The 20,593-nt window shown below is 40.3% G+C and overlaps 3 protein-coding genes across 3 annotated transcripts in view; all 3 read left to right on the top strand.

Moving 5' to 3' along the window:
• Window positions 1-20,593, top strand: part of LOC116311487 (basement membrane-specific heparan sulfate proteoglycan core protein-like) — a 681,374-nt gene that overhangs the window by 296,352 nt on the left and 364,429 nt on the right. The gene's annotated exons all lie outside the window — the stretch shown is intronic.
• LOC120439050 (immunoglobulin superfamily member 1-like) overlaps window positions 1-20,593 on the top strand; it is a 265,608-nt gene that overhangs the window by 111,007 nt on the left and 134,008 nt on the right. The gene's annotated exons all lie outside the window — the stretch shown is intronic.
• On the top strand, window positions 880-11,250 carry LOC120439054 (immunoglobulin superfamily member 1-like). The gene is made up of 6 exons (XM_039609740.1): window positions 880-956; window positions 1,299-1,331; window positions 8,734-9,018; window positions 9,112-9,387; window positions 9,536-9,835; window positions 10,914-11,250. The coding sequence occupies exons 1-6, from the start codon at window positions 920-922 to the stop codon at window positions 11,225-11,227; spliced, it is 1,245 nt and encodes a 414-aa protein (XP_039465674.1). The 5' UTR covers window positions 880-919; the 3' UTR covers window positions 11,228-11,250.

Below are 20,593 nucleotides of genomic sequence, written 5' to 3'. Positions count from 1 at the left end.
CATCATTGTTACAGTGTTTCAATCATTATTTCACATCATCAGTTTGTTTTATTTTATTGTGTTTGCATGTAGTCAGAGGCTAAGGTCAGTGTGCATCTGTACATACATGTCAAAGCAAGACAAAGAACAGTCTGCAGAATAAATGAGTTCCTGCTTTACTTTGAAATGACAACAGATAATAAATATAACTTTGAAATGAATGTATTTATCTATGAATTTAATTGTTCTTTAGTTGGTGAAACATAAAGGTCTTTAGTCTCACTTCAGCCACACACTGAGTCATTTCCTGTGTTTGGGTCTCCACCAAACTTAAAACCAGAATTTAACCACAAACTGAAAACATTCACAGGTCTGAGGTCAAAGGAGCCTTTTCACTATATTACTGCATGATGATGTTTCAGCTAAGAGTCAAATAAAATAAACACATTTTTATGCAGCCGAAAGTAAGAATTAACTTGAATTCCTCTGTTAAACAATCAAAAGGAGGAAAAAAAATGATTTAAAAAAGTTTTAGTGAAAATACAGGCACCAAAGTAGAAAAGGTATTTTGGTATATTCACTCTCAGTGACTCCCAGTCTGCAGAGACCTGCCAAAATCCCAAAAAAGGGCAAAACATGTCTCCTTACGTAAAGCAACAGAGCATCTTTGTATATTATTTAAAAAGGAAACAACACAACACAATTAACAAGCTTCTATGTTTGCAGTGAACAGGAAATTAAACATGTCAACGAACTGCTGCGGTCAAAGCTACAGGAGCTGTTTGAGTTTGTGTGCGAAAGGGCAGGAAGCACAAAGAGACCAATCCGAAGAAGAAACTGGAGAAAAAGTCTTGTCGTATCTATATTAAACACAACTTCTCTTTTAGTAAAACTATTTGTGATTATCTGTGGATCAGAGTGCAGCAGGCTGGATGTGACGATGGGGCACTCTTTGCTCTGCATGATGGGCTTTTTCTGTAAGTACACGTCTGACATTGAATGGCAGCGATTAATGAAAATGTTTCTGATCTGTGAGAATTACAGTGTGTCACTGCTTTAACCTGTTTACCTGAGAGCTGGAACAAAGCAGACTTGTGATTCTTTAAGTGTTTAAATGTTTGATACACTGCTGCTTTTTGCATCACTTATAGTTACACACTGTGTTACAACAGTTTGACTTTTTATGTTTAGAGTGTGTTTGACAAACAGAAGCACAGAAATTTGGTGATTACTGTTCATCATGAAAAAGGTCTTAATTTATTTTAGTTTTGATTTTGTCAACTTTTTAATGTCTGATGAGGTTTTACTCATTATTTTAGTGCTCAGTGCAGTCATCTGTGGAAATGCTGAAGGTAAGAAATACTGTTTTTATTTCAGTTCACATATGTAGCTGTTATCTCCTATACTGTGCTCAATAATAAAAAAAAATTTAAAAAATTAATGGATACAACAAAATTAAATCGGTTTTAAGTGTACTGACTGTAGCTCAGGAGGTATAGCAGGTACTCTTCTAATTAGAAATTTGGTAGTTAAATTCCTGGCTGCTCCAGTAAGCATGCCAAATGTGTGTGAACGAAAGTATCAAGTACTTTCAGTGCTCAGGTAGAGTACAAAAGTATTATATAAGAAGCAGTCCATTTACTATATTAATGAAATACTCCTTTGAGCTTACATTAGTCTGTTACCTTTATTCAGATTATCTGACATTTTTAAAAAATATACTTTTACAGGACAGCTTAATGAGTGCAGGGTAAATTCAGGTAACTCAAATGTGAAAACATACTCAACCACTCAGATTCCTGCCTGAAGATTTTATTCTTTTTATTTTATTATTTTATTATTAAGCTTATTATGAATTCTTACTCTCTGTTATTTATAGTGGCATGGTGTGCCGTTTGCCTCAGTGTCCTTGTGGATAAACCTCAAAAGGCTGTTAAAGTTATAAATGAATAAAGCTTCACATACACAAGAGTAACAAGTGAAAGAAACTGGACAAAGTACCATCGATACAGATTTATTTATTTGTGACTGTCATGGTCTTTCATTGTCTTCCTCTTAGTGCTTCATCCTCGTCTCTGTTGTCTGTTTAGTAGGGCTAAGTATCATTACTGATTTCTAGAATTCATTTGATTCTGATTCACATGGTCCCGATTCGATTCGATCCACGATTTCTATTTGATTCAATTTGATTGGAATCGGGAAATTTTGTCTCAGACAGTCAGAAATATAATTCTGATCATATATCAGTACTGACACTTGTGAGACTTCATCAGAGGTGTAAACATCACAGCCAATGCTTTTGTGTCAAAATAACTGAGGATAAAGCACAGAAAAACATGAAGGAGATTTTCTTGGCCTGGCTTTTCATAGCAGATAACCTTAAAAATATTCTGCAGTAGAACAAAAACCGAAGAAAACCATGAACCGAGATATGAACATTACCTAATGCTGCTGCAGTGAAGCAGAGCAAAGTTACAGAGGTTTTATTAGAGGCACAGCTCAATGTTTCACAATTTGTCGTAATTTTAAAAAGTTTAAATTTCTTTGGTATTGAAAAAGCAGAAATAAGGCTTTCTCACTGGAAGTTATAAAAAAAAAAAAAAAATAGCAGCCAACAGCGCTGTCGACAACTGTTGACTGGTGGATAATAAGCAAGCGAATAATGCAGAAAATTGAGCGTTTTAGATGTTCTTGAAGTACACTGAGAGAGAGAGAGAAAGAGCTCTGCAGGACGTGTGATTTTTTCGTGATGGAAGCAAAACAACAAAAGTAAGAGGGAATTCATGACAATTTTTATGTGAAGCGAAGTTTTGATCTTCTTTTGCTGCTGGTTCAGTCAATTTTGGTTTGAGAGCGACAAAAACTGCAACTTCAGAATCTAGTGTAAAAAAAAAAGACATAAACACAAAGCGCGGACCTGACGAATCAGAATCAGTGAACCGTCAGCTTTCAGTTGCGATGTCCATGTGTACGTGCTGTCGAGTGAGAAAGCTGACATCTTAGGAGGGTAAATCAGACCACAACTAATTGACAGGTTCAACTTGATAACAAAAGAAAATGCATCAGCCATATTAATCCCCAAAACTCTCATCCATCAGTCACACACACACACACCACAAAACACAACGCTAATGCTCTATTAGATAATGAGTTTCTTCGCATGTACCCAGGTGTGTGCCATTGTAAAACCTCCCCCACACATCAGGAACAAGAAACTCAATAATCTATTAGGCTCACTCATTTTAAACCCTCTCTCCAGCATTCTGTTTACCCCTGCTATAATTCAGTCATCTTTCCTAATATAATACTAGTCCACTAGTTTACGTATCACTTCTCAACGCATGCTTAAGATGTTGTCTTGGTCTTCATGAGCTTCAATGCATGTGTGTATGTGTTAGTAGGGTTAATCCATTTTCTGTTTGTGTACGTGATTTTTGTGTACCTCTCCTATTTTGTGGTGCTCCAGAAATGTTCTCAATTCTCTACTTCAAGGCAGTCAGTTTTTCCTCCCCAGGTTTGCTAACCCAATTTGATTTCCCACACTAAACAACAGCGTTCCTCCATGTGTCCTCCTCCTCCTTCCACTGTGGTCTCCTCTCCCTCTTGCAGCAGTTAGTTGCAGTCAGTTCTCTTCAGCTTTGTCCTGTGTCTTCAACTGTCTCTTCCATTGCCATTTCAGTCCAAACATGGCAAATGTCAAACTCAGACAGTCTACTCAAGGTCCATTCACACACAGTGAAGGTGCCACTTGTTGGAAACGCATCTCTACCCATCCAGTCATGATGATGGTGTTTTCTCCATGCTGATGGACCCCTCACTGCTCAGGAGAATGCTGTCGTCTCTTGGCCTGCCATGTTGTTGCTTTTGGAACTGCATTTCTTGTCTTCAGGGAGAGGTTAACATCCTTGGAGCTTGCTTTTCAGGATGAGGAACACATGGAAGTGAAGCTGTAACGACAAAACTTGGCCTGGGTGTTTCTAATGATGTTAACCTATAATTTGATTCCGACCGCTGCCCGTGGAGATTGATCCAAGTCTGTTTACCCATCTGCAACTGACAGACTGAGACACTTTGATCATTCTCATCACTGCTTAACCAACACGTCCCCTCTTCGGTTTTGAATTCTCTTTTCTTAAAAAACTGAAAGTGAGATTGTAGTTGTTCTAGGCTGAGAAACACAAACCCTTCTTCCTATTATTATTGCTTATTTTCATCAACAACGCTCCTATTTTGTTTCTTTTGTGTCCACCTAGGGCAGTTGGTGACCTGCAGTATCACCTTCTCCCAATTGGAGACAATTCCCCCACACACCTTTCTACTTTTTCCTTTGTTTTCATTTCTTTTCTTCCCACTTTTCATTGTTTTTACCCCGCTTTTTTTATATATATATATATACAGTCAGGTCCATAAATATTGGGACATCGACACAATTCTAACATTTTTGGCTCTATACACCACCACAATGGATTCCAAATGAAACGAACAAGATGTGCTTTAACTGCAGACTGTCAGGTTTTATTTGAGGGTGTTTACATCCAAATCAGGTGAACGGTGTAGGAATTACAACAGTTTGCAAATGTGCCTCCCACTTCTTAAGGGGCCAAAAATAATGGGACAATTGCCTTCTCAACTGTTCCATGGCCAGGTGTGTGTTATTCCCTCATTACCCCAATTACAATGAACAGATAAAAGGTCCAGAGTTCATTTCAAGTGTGCTGTTTGCATTTGGAATCTGTTGCTGTCAACTGCCAAGATGAGATCCAAAGAGCTGTCACTATCAGTGAAGCAAGCCATCATTAGGCTGAAAAAACAAAACAAACCCATCAGAGAGATAGCAAAAACATTAGGCGTGGCCAAAACAACTGTTTGAAACACTCTCAAAAAGAAGGAACGCACCGTGAGCGCAGCAACACCAAAAGACCCGGAAGAACACGGAAAACAACCGTGGTGGATGACCAAAGAATCCTTTCCCTGGTGAAGAAAACACCCTTCACAACAGTTGGCCAGATCAAGAACACTCTCCAGGAGATAGGTGTATGTGTGTCAAAGTCAACAATCAAGAGAAGACTCCACCAGTGTGAATACAGAGGGTTCACCACAAGATGTAAACCTCTGGTGAGCCCCCAAAACAGGAAGGCCAGATTAGAGTTTCCCAAACAACATCTAAAAAAGCCTTCACAGTTCTGGAACAACATCCTATGGACAGATGAGACCAAGATCAACTTGTACCAGAGTGATGGGAAGAGAAGAGTATGGAGAAGGAAAGGAACTGCTCATGATCCTAAGCATACCACCTCATCAGTGAAGCATTGTGGTGGAAGTGTCATGGTGTGGGCATGTATGGCTGCCAGTGGAACTGGTTCTCTTGTATTTGTTGATGATGTGAGTGCTGACAAAAGCAACACGATGAATTCTGAAGTGTTTCGGGCAATATTATCTGCTCATATTCAGACAAATGCTTCAAAACTCATTGGACGGCGCTTCACAGTGCAGATGGACAACGACCCAAAGCATACTGCAAAAGCAATGAAAGAGTTTTTGAAGGGAAAGAAGTGGACTGTTTTGCAATGGCCAAGTCAATCACCTGACCTGAATCCAATTGAGCATGCATTTCACTTGCTGAAGACAAAACTGAAGGGAAAATGCCCCAAGAACAAGCAGGAACTGAAGACTGCTGCAGTAGAGGCCTTGCAGAGCATCAACAGGGATGAAACCCAGCGTCCGGTGATGTCTATGTGTTCCAGACTTCAGGCTGTGATTGACTGCAAAGGATTTGCAACCAAGTATTAAAAAATGAATGTTTGATTTATGGTTCTTATTCTGTCCCATTACTTTTGGTCCCTTAACAAGTGGGAGGCACATTTGCAAACTGTTGTAATTCCTACACCGTTCACCTGATTTGGATGTAAATACCCTCAATTAAAAGCTGACAGTCTGCAGTTAAAGCACATCTTGTTCGTTTCATTTGGAATCCATTGTGGTGGTGTATAGAGCCAAAAATGTTAGAATTGTGTCGATGTCCCAGTATTTATGGACCTGACTGTATATATATAGTCAGTCACATACTGAGTTTTGTCCCTGGCCGCCTGATGGAACGGCTGCTGCTTTACTGGATCCAACTTCCCTTTACATTCAGAGCGTCCTCTGCAATGGCCGTCTTCCCTTCTTGGCAGAGAAGTGCTAAAATAACGTAATTCCGTGCACTGTAGTACGCGGAAATGATTATCCCCGACAGTGTACTCAAACCACCGTCCCTGTGATGGACCGAACCAGTAGAACCAGTAGAACAAAGGTACCATTTCCCTCAGGGGTGATTCAGCCCGTCCATGGAACCATTGTTCAGCAACCACACAGACCATCCTGTTCATGGGACCATCTTGTTATGGAAGTTTCCATTTAATGAAGCCTGCAGACAAACGGTGAGTGGTAGCTAACATCCTTTAATCAAAAAGGAAAAGAACCCCAACCTTGGCGTGAGAAGCCATCATCGCGGGGCAGTCGATTGGCAGAGTCTCTCCCGAACCCAGCATGCCCCTGGGTTTAAATACTTCCTACAAGAACAAAAGGCAGTACACAGCTGTTTTCACACCTTTGGTCTTCCCCCAAAGAAAGGTTCACACTCCCTTGCTACCTCTCAGTAGCGGTTTTTGATACGGGCGACACGGGTGGTTGCCCGGGGCGGCATAGTGGTGGGGGGCGGCATCACGGGCATCGGCAAAAAAAAAAAAAAAAAAAAAAATTGCTCGTACTCATGCTGCCCCGACATCATGCGCATTTAGGGAATGTCGTAGGCACCGATCGGTTTTCTATCGCCCATTTGCTGGGAGTAAGGGCGCCCTCCATTTGCGAGGTGCGCCTGCTGCTTGCGGCACAGGGAGGAGAGGGCGGGGCGGCGGGGGATTCTCTGGCTGGCTGGCACAGCATCTAATAACCAACTTGCAAAATAAAACAAAATAAAAGCAAACCAACAAACACGAAAACACCAGACATTATGATACAGACTTATAATTTGCACCGATGTTTTTTCGAAATTCTATACGCGAAAAGTGAGCGCGAGAGCCCTCGGTGCGCCTGCTTGCTGCTGAAATCAAAGTAAACTTTATTGTCATCTCCGCTACATACAGTCCAGTATATAGAGAGACGAGACGACGAGGCTCCAGTTACAACAGTGCAAGTAAACAAACAATAAATATAAGAAGAGTAAGAAAATAAATATACACTTTAGGACTCGGGGTAAAGGGATCAATAACAATTTAAAATTTATAATTTACAGTTTGATGATTTAAAGTCTCACACACAACCCATCGAACGGGGAGGGAGACATGCTGCTTCCAAATAGAGCACATTTCATTCATAATGTTGTAAATCCAAGCCCATTATGTATTCATGATTTGAATCCTGGGTTGTGCGAAATCCCAGAAATAAACCCCAGACAAAGCGAATCTGTGAAATAAGGTGTAGGTCTGTTAGGTTATGATTCTCGGGTTGGGGGATGGGTGTTCATACTGGAGTGCAAAATTAAAACCAAGATGGACAAGAAAAGTTCAAAGCCATCAGTTTAGAAAAACCGCCACTGCTACCTCTTACAGTGGATGAAGAGACAAAAGGCTCCACTACCTTTAGAATTGTCTGCTTCCCCCCCCCAACGTCCCCCACTAAATCCTCATTCAAACTTCAAACAGATTTTATCCACAAGGACTGAAGTTGGACACCATCACTGTCAAAGACTGGAAATAAAAATGCATGTAATGTGGTTACACTGATTGGCTGTTACTGGTACATTTGATAAAGGAACAATACACCAAAAACAAAAGTAAAAATAACACCAATGAAATTATAATTGCTCACACTCATTTAGGAACAATTATCATATGTGCAAAACAAATTAAGATCATATTATCCTGAGTTACTTTCTCATTACTGATCGATAAACTCGATCATTGTCACGGCTGTGGGGCAAGCCGTGTTGAGATATGAATTAAGGACCCAAAGTGCAGGCACAGGATGAGATGTGAGTGAGCTTTATTGGAGGAGAGTGACATACAACCAAAAGCAAGGGTGGCGAGAAATAGAACTTAAAAATAACTCTAACCTGGAAAAACTAAGAACTGAACAACAAACCTGAACACGAGGGGACGGAGAGCACAAAAAATGACCAGAAGGAAGAGCAGCATGGAGGAACACAGACATGCCAGTAATGCACACAAGAGGACACATCCTATAAATACACACAGAGGGGAAACGAGGAAACTACACACAGGAGGGAGACACAGCTGAACCTAATTGTAGTTCCGAAATGACAACACAGGCACGGCTTCTTCAAGACGGGCGCTTTGCTGTATTTATTGAACGCTTTGAAAACTACAAACATAAAACACAAAGGCTTTAGGCACTTCAGTCTCTTAAAAGCATGTGCTTTAACAAAAAATTTCCTTGTGGCTGCCTACCACTTCGGAGGTCCTAGAAGAATAACTTTATAGTCTTGTGCAATCTAAATTAAAACATAAAATAATTAGAACACCATACATTGCAAATTTGCACAATATTACAATACAGACCCAGGACCATGACAGGCATACCTCAAATTACTTATTTGAACTGTGCATGTTGAGTGTTTTGTTTGACACAGTTTGTTTTATCTCGACTATTATGGTTTCATGATATTTGATCATCTGTGTATTTCCATCCCGTTCTTTAAATTGTTCTGATTCAGTCATTTTTACTTTTATGTTCTTGTTCTAAACTGAACTGCAGATAAACCAAAGGCTGAACTGAGAGCTGATAGGACAGCTGTTCCAGTAGGGGGCAGTGTGACCCTGACCTGCTCTGTGAGCCCATCATCATCATCATCATCATCAACTTCTGGATGGAAATACTACTGGTACAGAGATGAAAAATACTCTCAACCCCTGACAACTCAAGATGCAGTTTTTCTATCAAATGGACAAATCAGTGTCTCAGAGGGAGGACTCTACAGCTGCAAAGGAGGAAGAGGAGAACCAGTTTACTACACAGAGGACAGTGAGACAGTCAGGATTGGTAAGTTTAACGTACCACAAAGCACTACATCTGATGGTAATTGAACCTTTTGTCTTTTATGTGTTTTTATTGTACTTTCTTGAACATTAACAGTGTCAAACAGGCCTGTTGTGACTCTGTATCCAAACTGGTCTGAGATATACAGAGGAGAGACGATCACTGTCAGATGTGAGATCCATGGAGGAGACACTGAGTGGGATTATGAGTGGGAAACAAACAGCATCAGAAAACCTCCAAATCAAAATGAATACAGGATTAGATCTGCTTCATCATCCAACAGTGGAAACTATCGCTGTAAGGGCAGAATGAAAAGTTCACAGCATAAAACAACAGAGTGGAGTGATTCAGTCACACTGACAGTTTCTGACAGTAAGTCATATTTCCTTTAAGCTGTTTGAACACTTTGTAAAATGTGTTTCTGTTCATATAGACTGAGATTATTATTCTTTGTATAAACTGAGCTCACTGTTCAGAGACTGTACTACATGTTCACTGAGAGAAAATCTTTGTTGAACAGATAAACCCCGTCCTGTCCTCACTGTGTCTCCATCATGGCTGAGTCCTGGAGCCTCAGTAACTCTGAACTGTCAGGTTGAACATCCGTCTGCAGGATGGAGCTTCTACTGGTATAAAGCTGTTCCTGATCTATCAGAGAAATCCTCCAGTTATGAGCTGCTACCTGATGGCAGTGGGACTGCACAGGACTCCTACATCATTCATGGACAGACACACACAGCAGGATATGTGTGCAGAGCTGGAAGAGGAGACCCAGAGTATCACACTGATCACAGTCAACCAAAGTTTGTCTGGTCTGCAGGTCAGTTTGTTTCTCTCTGTCCTTTCAATGAGCTCATGTTAGGTCATCATTTTTATTCACCAAGATTTAGACCATTAAAATCTCATCTCCATGACAACCATTGATGTCTGTGTACATTAAAACTCCCCAAAAGAAGAACTGAACTGAATATTTTCCTTTCTCTCTGTGATCAAACCAAACTGAATTTTCTTCTTTCCTTTTCTTAATATTCAGTTTTTATTTAATGTGATAACATGAAAAACAAAAACGGTAAATGAGATTTTAAATGTTTTCTCTTTGAATATTTTTACTTTTATCTGCCAGCAGATAAAGCATGTGGGTTAGATCATCTTAAACATGTCAGTATTCAGCTCCTTTGTTTTCCATTGATTTGACTGTCTGTGTGATTCAGGGTTTGTTGTCAGACTCAGTGTTGTCTGTTCTATTAGTGCTGATCAGGGTTAAAGCTGGTAAAGTCCTGATAATTATATGTCTTTAACCTCAGCCAGTATAATATGAAAAGTTTTAGAAAGAATTCTGCTGACAGATTAAACATGTTTATTAACTCCACTGATAACCAGCTTGGCTTTAAATCTAAACATGGCACTGATTTGTGTTTATATTGAAGGAAACTGTAAACAAATATTGAGGAAATAACTCATCAGTTTATAGGTTTCATTGATGCCTCCAAAGTTTTTGATGGTGTAAAAGTTATTTGTTAGTCTGAGTCAAAGAGGGGATCAAAAATCATGAGAGTCCTGGTTTACTGGTGTGCCAGTTTGAAGTAAAATGGGGTGAGAGCATTTCAGTCCTGTTTGGGGTGAGCTGAGTTTTTGTAGGAAAATGGTCTGTATATATTCTTCTATTCTTTTTTTGTTTAATATTTATTTTATCTGATTTTTTTGTTTTTTTCTTTTAATTTTGGATAATTGAATCTATAATAAAGATGATAAAGTTTTCATAATAAAAAACAAACACTGTATCTTATTGAAATATTATCACTGATCTTCAGAAGCTTCAAACAAACAAATATTTTCACTGTGATATTTTGAATGCTAACATCTGTGAGCTTTGTCTCTTCACTGCATGTTGTTTCCAGATGTTCATTCAGCAGCGTCTCTCACAGTGAGTCCTGACAGAGTGCAACACTTCATCTCTGACTCTGTCTCACTGACCTGTGAGGGAAACTTCACTGAGTGGAGAGTGATGAAGTTCTCTGAGGACGGCCGACTGTACTCTGTCTGTAGGAGAATGACTGGATACACATGTAACATCTACACATCAAAGTCAGATACTGGAGTGTACTGGTGTGAGTCTGGATCAGGAGAGTTCAGCAGTGCAGTCAACATCACTGTACAGAGTATGTTATTATACATTTACTTCTTGGATTTGAATGATTTAGACGTCACATGAACATTTGTCCCAGCTTTGCTGTATGTGAAGTAATTGTGGCAAAACAAACAAAAATGAGAATTTCAGACAATTTTATGCACCAAAGCATCAAAATATTCTTGGTTATTGGCCAAATAGTATTTTTTATTTTCTCTGTCAGAATAAAACTCTAAAAAGCTCAACATCTCTGTCAACAGATTAGATGAACTTTTATTGTCTCCATTCAGAGAAATTTAGGGAAAGACGTCATGCAAAACAAAACAAACATACAAATGTTTACATTTTCACCCATAACCATTAAATAATGTCACTGTTAATAATTTGACTCCTGCAGGGAAGATGAAAGGAGCATCCTTGTGGAATATATATACTGGAAGTGCTGGGTATACAAGTCTGGCCTAAGTCTTTGGTCAGAAAGACTGCAGCAGTGCAGGAGTTTAGTTCACAGTCTTTAATTGCGCTCCACAGAAGAACTGGTTACATCAGAGCTTGCCATGTTTAAACCAAATGCAGTGCAGCCAGACATGAACTTATTGGTGTAGCGGATTCAGTATATGTGACTATAAGCATGGTTTTTTAAATGTTATACAGGGAGTGCAGAATTATTAGGCAAGTTGTATTTTTGAGGAATAATTTTGTTATTGAACAACAACCATGTTCTCAATGAACCCAAAAAACTCATTAATATCAAAGCTGAATGTTTTTGGAAGTAGTTTTTAGTTTGTTTTAGTTTTAGCTATTTTAGGGGATATCTGTGTCTGCAGGTGACTATTACTGTGCATAATTATTAGGCAACTTAACAAAAACAAATATATACCCATTTCAATTATTTATTTTACCAGTGAAACCAATATAACATCTCCACATTCACAAATATACATTTCTGACATTCAAAAAGAAAACAAAACAAATCAGCGACCAATATAGCCACCTTTCTTTGCAAGGACACTCAAAAGCCTGCCATCCATGGATTCTGTCAGTGTTTTGATCTGTTCACCATCAACATTGCGTGCAGCAGCAACCACAGCCTCCCAGACACTGTTCAGAGAGGTGTACTGTTTTCCCTCCTTGTAAATCTCACATTTGATGATGGACCACAGGTTCTCAATGGGGTTCAGATCAGGTGAACAAGGAGGCCATGTCATTAGTTTTTCTTCTTTTATACCCTTTCTTGCCAGCCACGCTGTGGAGTACTTGGACGCGTGTGATGGAGCATTGTCCTGCATGAAAATCATGTTTTTCTTGAAGGATGCAGACTTCTTCCTGTACCACTGCTTGAAGAAGGTGTCTTCCAGAAACTGGCAGTAGGACTGGGAGTTGAGCTTGACTCCATCCTCAACCCGAAAAGGCCCCACACAAGCTCATCTTTGATGATACCAGCCCAAACCAGTACTCCACCTCCACCTTGCTGGCGTCTGAGTCGGACTGGAGCTCTCTGCCCTTTACCAATCCAGCCACGGGCCCATCCATCTGGCCCATCAAGACTCACTCTCATTTCATCAGTCCATAAAACCTTAGAAAAATCAGTCTTGAGATATTTCTTGGCCCAGTCTTGACGTTTCAGCTTGTGTGTCTTGTTCAGTGGTGGTCGTCTTTCAGCCTTTCTTACCTTGGCCATGTCTCTGAGTATTGCACACCTTGTGCTTTTGGGCACTCCAGTGATGTTGCAGCTCTGAAATATGGCCAAACTGGTAGCAAGTGGGATCTTGGCAGCTGCACGCTTGACTTTTCTCAGTTCATGGGCAGTTATTTTGTGCCTTGGTTTTTCCACACGCTTCTTGCGACCCTGTTGACTATTTTGAATGAAACGCTTGATTGTTCGATGATCACGCTTCAGAAGCTTTGCAATTTTAAGACTGCTGCATCCCTCTGCAAGATATCTCACTATTTTTGACTTTTCTGAGCCTGTCAAGTCCTTCTTTTGACCCATTTTGTCAAAGGAAAGGAAGTTGCCTAATAATTATGCACACCTGATATAGGGTGTTGATGTCATTAGACCACACCCCTTCTCATTACAGAGATGCACATCACCTAATATGCTTAATTGGTAGTAGACTTTCGAGCCTATACAGCTTGGAGTAAGACAACATGCATGAAGAGGATGATGTGGACAAAATACTCATTTGCCTAATAATTCTGCACTCCCTGTATACCTATGTGGTATGTGACTTTTGTTGCCATGATGCCAGGTCTCTCTTGGAAATGAGATTTTAAATCTCAATGAGATTTTCACCTGAATAAATAAAGGACTAATAAAAAAAAAAAAAAAAAATTGTCTGGAAACAGAAACAGGTAATTCTATAATTAGTAGCGTCAAAGATAACTAAGAAACAATCATAACACATCAACTAGTCAGAGACAGCAATATTTTACAATGTCCACAAGGGGTCACTGTAAGACCATAACTCGGCTAAATAGCACGTCTTACAAGTTACTAGTAGTAAGGCAAGAACTGGTGATGTGTCGGTCGCGAACGAAACAGCTCTTAGAGCCAACTCTTTGAAGTGAACGACGCGAGCCGGCTCCTTATTGGGAGCCGTTGGGTTTTTTTTCTTTCTCTCACCCTCTTTCTCGCACTTTTTTCTGCTTCACTCCGCCCGCGAGCCTTGTGCTTTGCGCTGGGAAGAGGGGGGAGGGGCAGTAGTTACACTCGCAGTAGCACAGGAACAGAGCTGGAGGGAAAGAGAGAGAAAGAGAGCCAGGGACAACAATGTCACATTAGAAAGGCATAGTAATCATCCACAACTATTTTCAGTTGCGGATGATAAAGGACTCAGAAAGTTTATTCATGCAGGCCCATATGACAGAGAATGTGCATCTTGTTTTTGTTTTCATATTTTCATTTATATTTAATTGTGTTGTGGTTTGCAAAAGGAAAAAGCTGAAAATTTAAATAGTTAAAAGTTGAAATGTAAATAGTTGGTTTTTGTATTATATGATTTATTTATTACATTTTATGTGGAGTGAATAAATAAAAGTATATTTACGGTGGTCCCTAGAGACAAAGCAGCAAGTACATACTCCAAAACATGTACAAACCCCGAAGCATGTAAAAACTCCAAAACACGTAAAAACTCCATAGCATGTAAAAAATCCGAAGCACATACAAAACACAACAGAAGTGCTCCAGGAGGCTAGGTGCAGTGTTGAGCTTTTGTTACCTAGTGGCTACACAAGCCAGGAAGTACCAACAACCGGATTTGGTGTGTGGTAGTAACAGGTAAATGAACATTTTTTTAAATTATTTGAATATATATGAGTGCTTGTGTGTAAATACACAAACAATACACATATGCTTTCAATTGTGTAATTTAAGTGATCTAGGTAGCTGTTTTGGAAGTTCAGTTAACGCTAGAAATGTGTTTTGGAGTTTGTACGTGCTTTGTCTCTAGGGGCCATCATATATATTTATATATAAACATATATAAATAAAACCACGTTTTTTTTTTTTTACATTAGTAATTCCTTTTGTGCATAATTTTATATTGTTGTTAATAATAAATTAATTAAAGCAACAAAACAACCTGAAGAGCCGGCTCTTTTTGGTGAGCCGAGCCGAAAGAGCCGGTTCTCTAAAAAGAGCCGGAAATCCCATCACTAGCAAGAATGTGGCAAGCTAACAACAGTTAAACGAAACAATAAACGACAGAAAAATCCTTTAACTGCTGGATGTAATTATTGCAGGAGATTCTGGCCACTGGTATTAACTTTGTAGAAAATAATGAAATAATTAAATAAGCCTACCAACATGGTATCATATACCAAGTCATAACTTTAACTTTAACATGCACAAAAAACTATAGCTATTATCATACCAGTTAACCTATCAAAGGTAATAACACTTACAGGTTCACTGACACACACGTAATCACACAAAACCACGTTACAACTGCCATGCTCTGCCGCTGCTCCTTTGTCTCTCCCTCTCCCTCTGCGTGCTGTGCACATGACCACTGATGCGCTCATTCCCTTTGGGTGCGCTTGATTCTTGCCTCTAGACATCCTGAGGCCGAGTCAGCAGGGAATTTGCACAATTCAAATTTCAATTCAATTTTATTTATATAGCGCCAAATCACAACGACAGTCGCTGCAAGGCACAATCCTAACTACTTTCCAGTCGTCTTAATCAGATTTTGAATTTGGGATCTGAGCTTGACAGAAAGTTTGCCGAACCATGTAGGGATATCATAACAGATAACAGATTCAACAGTCTCCCTATAAAATTGTAAGATGATGCATTTATTTACTCCATGGACCCTCAGCCAACCAAAAAAAATACAAATGCTGACTAGACGAATGATCCACATGATGAACCCACTGTAACTGAACATCTAAACACTTAAATGTTATTTCTTGTTCAAACGTCTCATCCAGTCATTAAATCCAGGCAGACATCTCTGAAATGAAAATGCCAGAAAATCTCTCTGAAGCCAGTTCTCCATGTAGATCATGAGACACGACTCACAGCTTTTTCTAAAAGGTTTGCACCAGCTGGTCTGACTGAAACAATATGTTTGTTTTTTTTTTGTTTTCACAGTTACTTATTATTATGGTCCTATCCTGGTGAGTCCTGTTCATCCTGTGACTGAGGGAGCTTCTGTTAGTCTGAGCTGCAGTTTGAGAACACAAAAAATACTTTCCAATGTGTTTTTCTATCACAATGACAAACTTATTCAAAATGATCCCCGAGGGGAGCTGAAGATCTCTGCAGTGTCAAAGTCTGATGAAGGTTTCTACAAGTGTCAGTACTCAGGAAGAGAGTCAGCACAGAGCTGGATGTCAGTTAAAGGTGAGCAGGATCAAAACATTTGATGGATTTTTGTTAATGAGTTTCATGCTTAAGATAGAACATTAGATTGTCTGTTTAAGGCTTGAAGTCATCTGGATCTGTTTTGTCAGAAATGAAATATGCAATATATTATTGCACTTTATTAATACTTAATTATTATTAGTCATTACAGTAACTGTGTCAGGAGCTGACAGCTCTTCATCTCCTGTGTGGTTGATGGTTGGACTGGTTTGTGGAGTCTCTCTCATTATTATTCTCCTGCTCTTGTTGTATCGCTGCAGACAGTCCAAGTGTAAGAGCCTCTTCTTTTCATGCTGTATTAGAGAGTTTATTTACTACATACACTTTAATTATTCACACATATACATGTATTCTGATCTCATGACACAAAATTATAGTGGAACAATTTATACATGACAAACATGTGTAATAACATTTGTCTCTTTCACAGATTCCTGCTTCACCAGGTTGGTAAAATACTTTTTATTTTTATTTTAAACAAACATCAGTTACTTTTGAGTTTATTGTGTTTATTTCATGTTTTAGGTCGATCCAGTCTGAGAGTCACAGTCCGGGCTCCTCCACAAATCATGGAGTCAACCAGAATGAAACTCATGTGTACGACTCTCTTCATCCTGGTCAGTATTTAAATCATTTAAGTAATATTATCATTATTAATGTGGATTTTTTTTATAAAGTTTTCATTAACACGAACAGTTCTTAGGTTCAGTTTGTGCTCAGCAGTTAATTTCATTTAAAAATCAAAATGCAGTTGGACAAACATTAAAACATTTATGTTTACACATGCACATGAAATCAGAAATAAACAGGATTTTACAAACCTGATTGTATCTTTAACTCGACTGAAGAATCCTTTTGTTCTATACCATATAAACACAAACAATAACAGTAATGTGAGTGTTACATTATAGTCCTCGTTTTGAATTAGACAGAATTAATGAAACTCTCTTTTGGTTTTTATTATAATGATTAATATGAACATTACTTTTTTCTTGCTTTTTTATTTAGGTACTGCTGGTCTCTATGAATCAGTCACACAAATGGAAGATTCTACAAATGGTATCTGTATATGGTTTTTTTTAAAAATCGGTAGCCTTCAGTTTATCCAAAATACTGCTGTGAGAGAACTAACAGGGACTCTGTTTATCGACCCCCTGTCCTTCTCCTCACATACAAGGTTTTGAATTATCAGACCCCATCTTATCTTATTCACCTTATAGTACAGTATCACCTCATTAGAGCACTTTACTCTCAGACTGCAGGCTTACTTGTTGTTCCTAGAGTATTTAAAAGTAGAATTGGCGGCAGAGCCTTCAGTTTTTAGGCTCCTCTTCTGAGGAACCAGCTCCCAGTTTGGATTCGGAGACAGACACTATCTCTACTTTTAAGATTAGGCTTAAAACCTTCTATCCATCTTCTTCCACTTATTTGGAACTGGGTTGCAACAGCAGCAGCCTAAGCAGAGAAACCCAGACCTCCCTCTCCCCAGCCACCTCCTTCCCCTTGTCCAAGGGACCAACGAGGTGTTCCCAGGCCAGTCAGGAGAGATTATCTCTCCAGGGTGTCCTGGGTCTGCCCCGGGGTCTCTGGTGGGACATGCCCAGAACATATCACCTAGGAGGCGTACAGGAGGCATCCTTTTCAGATGCCCGAACCGCAACCACAACTGGCTCCTTTTGATGTGAACGAGTAGCGGCTCTACTCTGAGCCCCTCCCTGATGCCTGAACTCCTCACCCTAGCTTAAAACCCTCCCCTTTAGATAAAGTATGTAGTTAGGGCTGGGTCAGGTGACCTTGAGTCCCCCAGTTATCCTGCAGTAGGCCTAAACTAATTGGGGATTCCCATAATGCACGGAGTGTTTCGTATTCATTCACCCTTTTCACTCACTGTGTTTACACTTTTCAGCATTTCTTCAGATGGCTTCCCCCTCCCTGATCGTGATTCTTCCTTTTAATTCTTCTGTTCCTTTTATTCTTCCTGTTAAAAGGGAGTTTTTTCTTCCCACTTTCACCAAGTGCTTCCTCATAGAGGGGTTTGTCTGATTGTTGGGTTTTCTCTGTATTGTTTTAGGAGCTTTTCCTTACAATATAAAGTGCCTTGAGATGACTGTTGTGGTTTGGCACTATATAAATAAAACTGAATTGCACTGAAATGAAGTAGAATTTCACATGCTAATTTTGTGTGATGGGTTTCTAATCTTCTAACTAAAATTATGCACATTTCAGCAGCAGATAACCCCGGTGCTAACACGTTAACGAGCTAACCGCGCTGATGCGTTGACGCCGTGCAGCCCTCGCACGGGGCAATCCGCGTTAGCGGAGATTTGCCGCGTCAATGCGGTTATGGCGTTAACGTCATTTTAACGAGATTAACGCTGACAGCACTAGTAGAAACATTGTATCAATGGTTATAAAAGACTCTGTTCTTTTCTTATGTGGATTCATCTGACCATCTTCACAGGGAAGCATCATAAACCAGAGGAGAGTGCTGTTTACTCTGAGGTGAAGACCGGAGCTGCAGGTACAGTCACAGCAGTGTCATTCAGTGTTTGTAAATGTGTCTTTTCATTACGTAGCATGTAATTATAGGTCAACATTTAGTTTATTTGTTCACTACCAAGCTACACACTACTACAGCTACTACACATCAACAGAATTGAATCTTATACACATCGAGGGTCACTCAGAGTTTTGTGTAACTTTGTCTCTTTGGATCAGTGGAGCCAGTTAGCCCACCACAGTGAGGTAATCTTTCATCCGGATAAACTATGTTTGGTAAAGTTCAATACTTCATTACAAAAATTACATTTTGTCATCCACAGATTGCACTTTAGTACATTTATATACTTTCTTCAGTAGAGTTTATTATTAGCTCAATCACACGCTCTTCTTCATGTCTCATTCAGTTTACATGCTGTTTTACTTCTTATTAGCTCATTCACATATAAACGTTTTTCTCTTTAGCACTCTGTGTTTATCAGTCACAGTACACTCAATATTACATAATTTTAATCATACATGGTAAAGTCAGAGATTCTCACATCTCTCTGTCTTTTAAAATCTTAAACTACCTCCTTAGGGCCTCACTCCTGCTCTCAGAGAGAGTAGGGGTCAGAGTTCATATTGCTGTCTGTGCACACAGAAACTGGTCACACACAGATTCTGCCCCAGACCACAGATCACAAAGCACAAACTGAAACGAATAAAAACACATAACCTGGGGTGTCACTGGCAACAATTTTTATTTCTTTAAATGTATTTAAATGTTTACTTTTTAAACGAGGTTCAGATCCTCTGGCTTATCTCCATCTAAGAGTGAAATAAAGGACTTACTGTAACATCCACCTCCTTATGGTTATTGTTACACAGAGTGGTAATTATACCTATATGTAATTTTGCTCATAGTTAATCATTCAGAATTCTATTCCAATATAATAAAGTATGCTCACGTGGGTAACGACAGCGAGACCTGGAGGGGCGTGATTGGGAGGAACGGCCTCCCTGATCTGAACCCGAGTGGTGTTTTGTTATTGGACTTCTGTGCAAATCACAGTTTGGCCATAACGAACACCTTGTTCGAACATAAGAGTGTCCATAAGTGCACGTGGCACCAGGATGCTCTAGGCCGCAGGTCGATGATCGATTTTGTAATCGTATCACCAGACTTGCGACCATATGTTCTGGACACTCGGGTAAAGAGAGGGGCTGAGCTGTCAACTGATCACCACCTGGTGGTGAGTTGGATCAGGTGGCGGGGAGGACGCTGGACAGACCCGGTGCACCTAAACGCGTGTGTGAGGGTGTGCTGGGAACGTCTAGCAGAGGCCCCAGTCCGCGAGATCTTCAACGCACACCTCCGGCAGAGCTTCAACAACATTCCGAGGGAGACGGGGACATTGAGTCCGAATGGACCATGTTCAGCGTCTCCATTGCCGGGCTGCTGCATTGAGCTGCGGCCGCAAGGTGGTTGGTGCCTGCCGTGGTGGTAATCCCCGAACCAAATGGTGGACACCAGAGGTGAAGGGAGCCACCAGGCTGAAGAAGGAGTCCTATCGGGCTTGGTTAGCCTGTGGGACTCCAGAGGCAGCTGACAGGTATCGACAGGCCAAGCGGAATGCGGCTCGGGCAGTGGCTGAAGCAAAAACTCGGGTGTGGGAGGAGTTCGGAGAGGCCATGGAAAAAGACTTTCGGACTGCCTCAAGAGATTCTGGCAAACCGTCAGGCGTCTCAGGAGGGGAAAGCGGTGCTCTACCTGCACTGTGTATAGTGCTGGCGGTGCGCTGCTGACGTCGACTGAGAAAATTGTCAGGCGGTGGAAGGAATACTGAGGACCTCCTTAATCCCACTGACACGTCTTCCGAGGAGGAAGCAGAGTCTGGGGATGAGGGAATGACCCGCCAATTTCTGGGGTCGAGGTCACTGAGGCAGTTAAACAACTCCTCGGTGGCAGAGCCCCTGGTGTTGATGAGGTCCGCCCGAGTTCCTGAAGGCTCTGGACGTTGTAGGGCTGTCCTGGTTGACACGCCTCTACAATGTTGCGTGGAGATCAGGGGCAGTACCCTGGACTGGCAGACCGG

The sequence above is a fragment of the Oreochromis aureus genome, linkage group 3 (genome assembly GCF_013358895.1).
Source record: "Oreochromis aureus strain Israel breed Guangdong linkage group 3, ZZ_aureus, whole genome shotgun sequence".
Classification (NCBI taxonomy): Eukaryota; Metazoa; Chordata; class Actinopteri; order Cichliformes; family Cichlidae; genus Oreochromis; species Oreochromis aureus.
The sequence above is the reverse complement of the archived record's forward strand: the minus strand, read 5'-3'. Positions and strand labels throughout refer to the sequence as shown.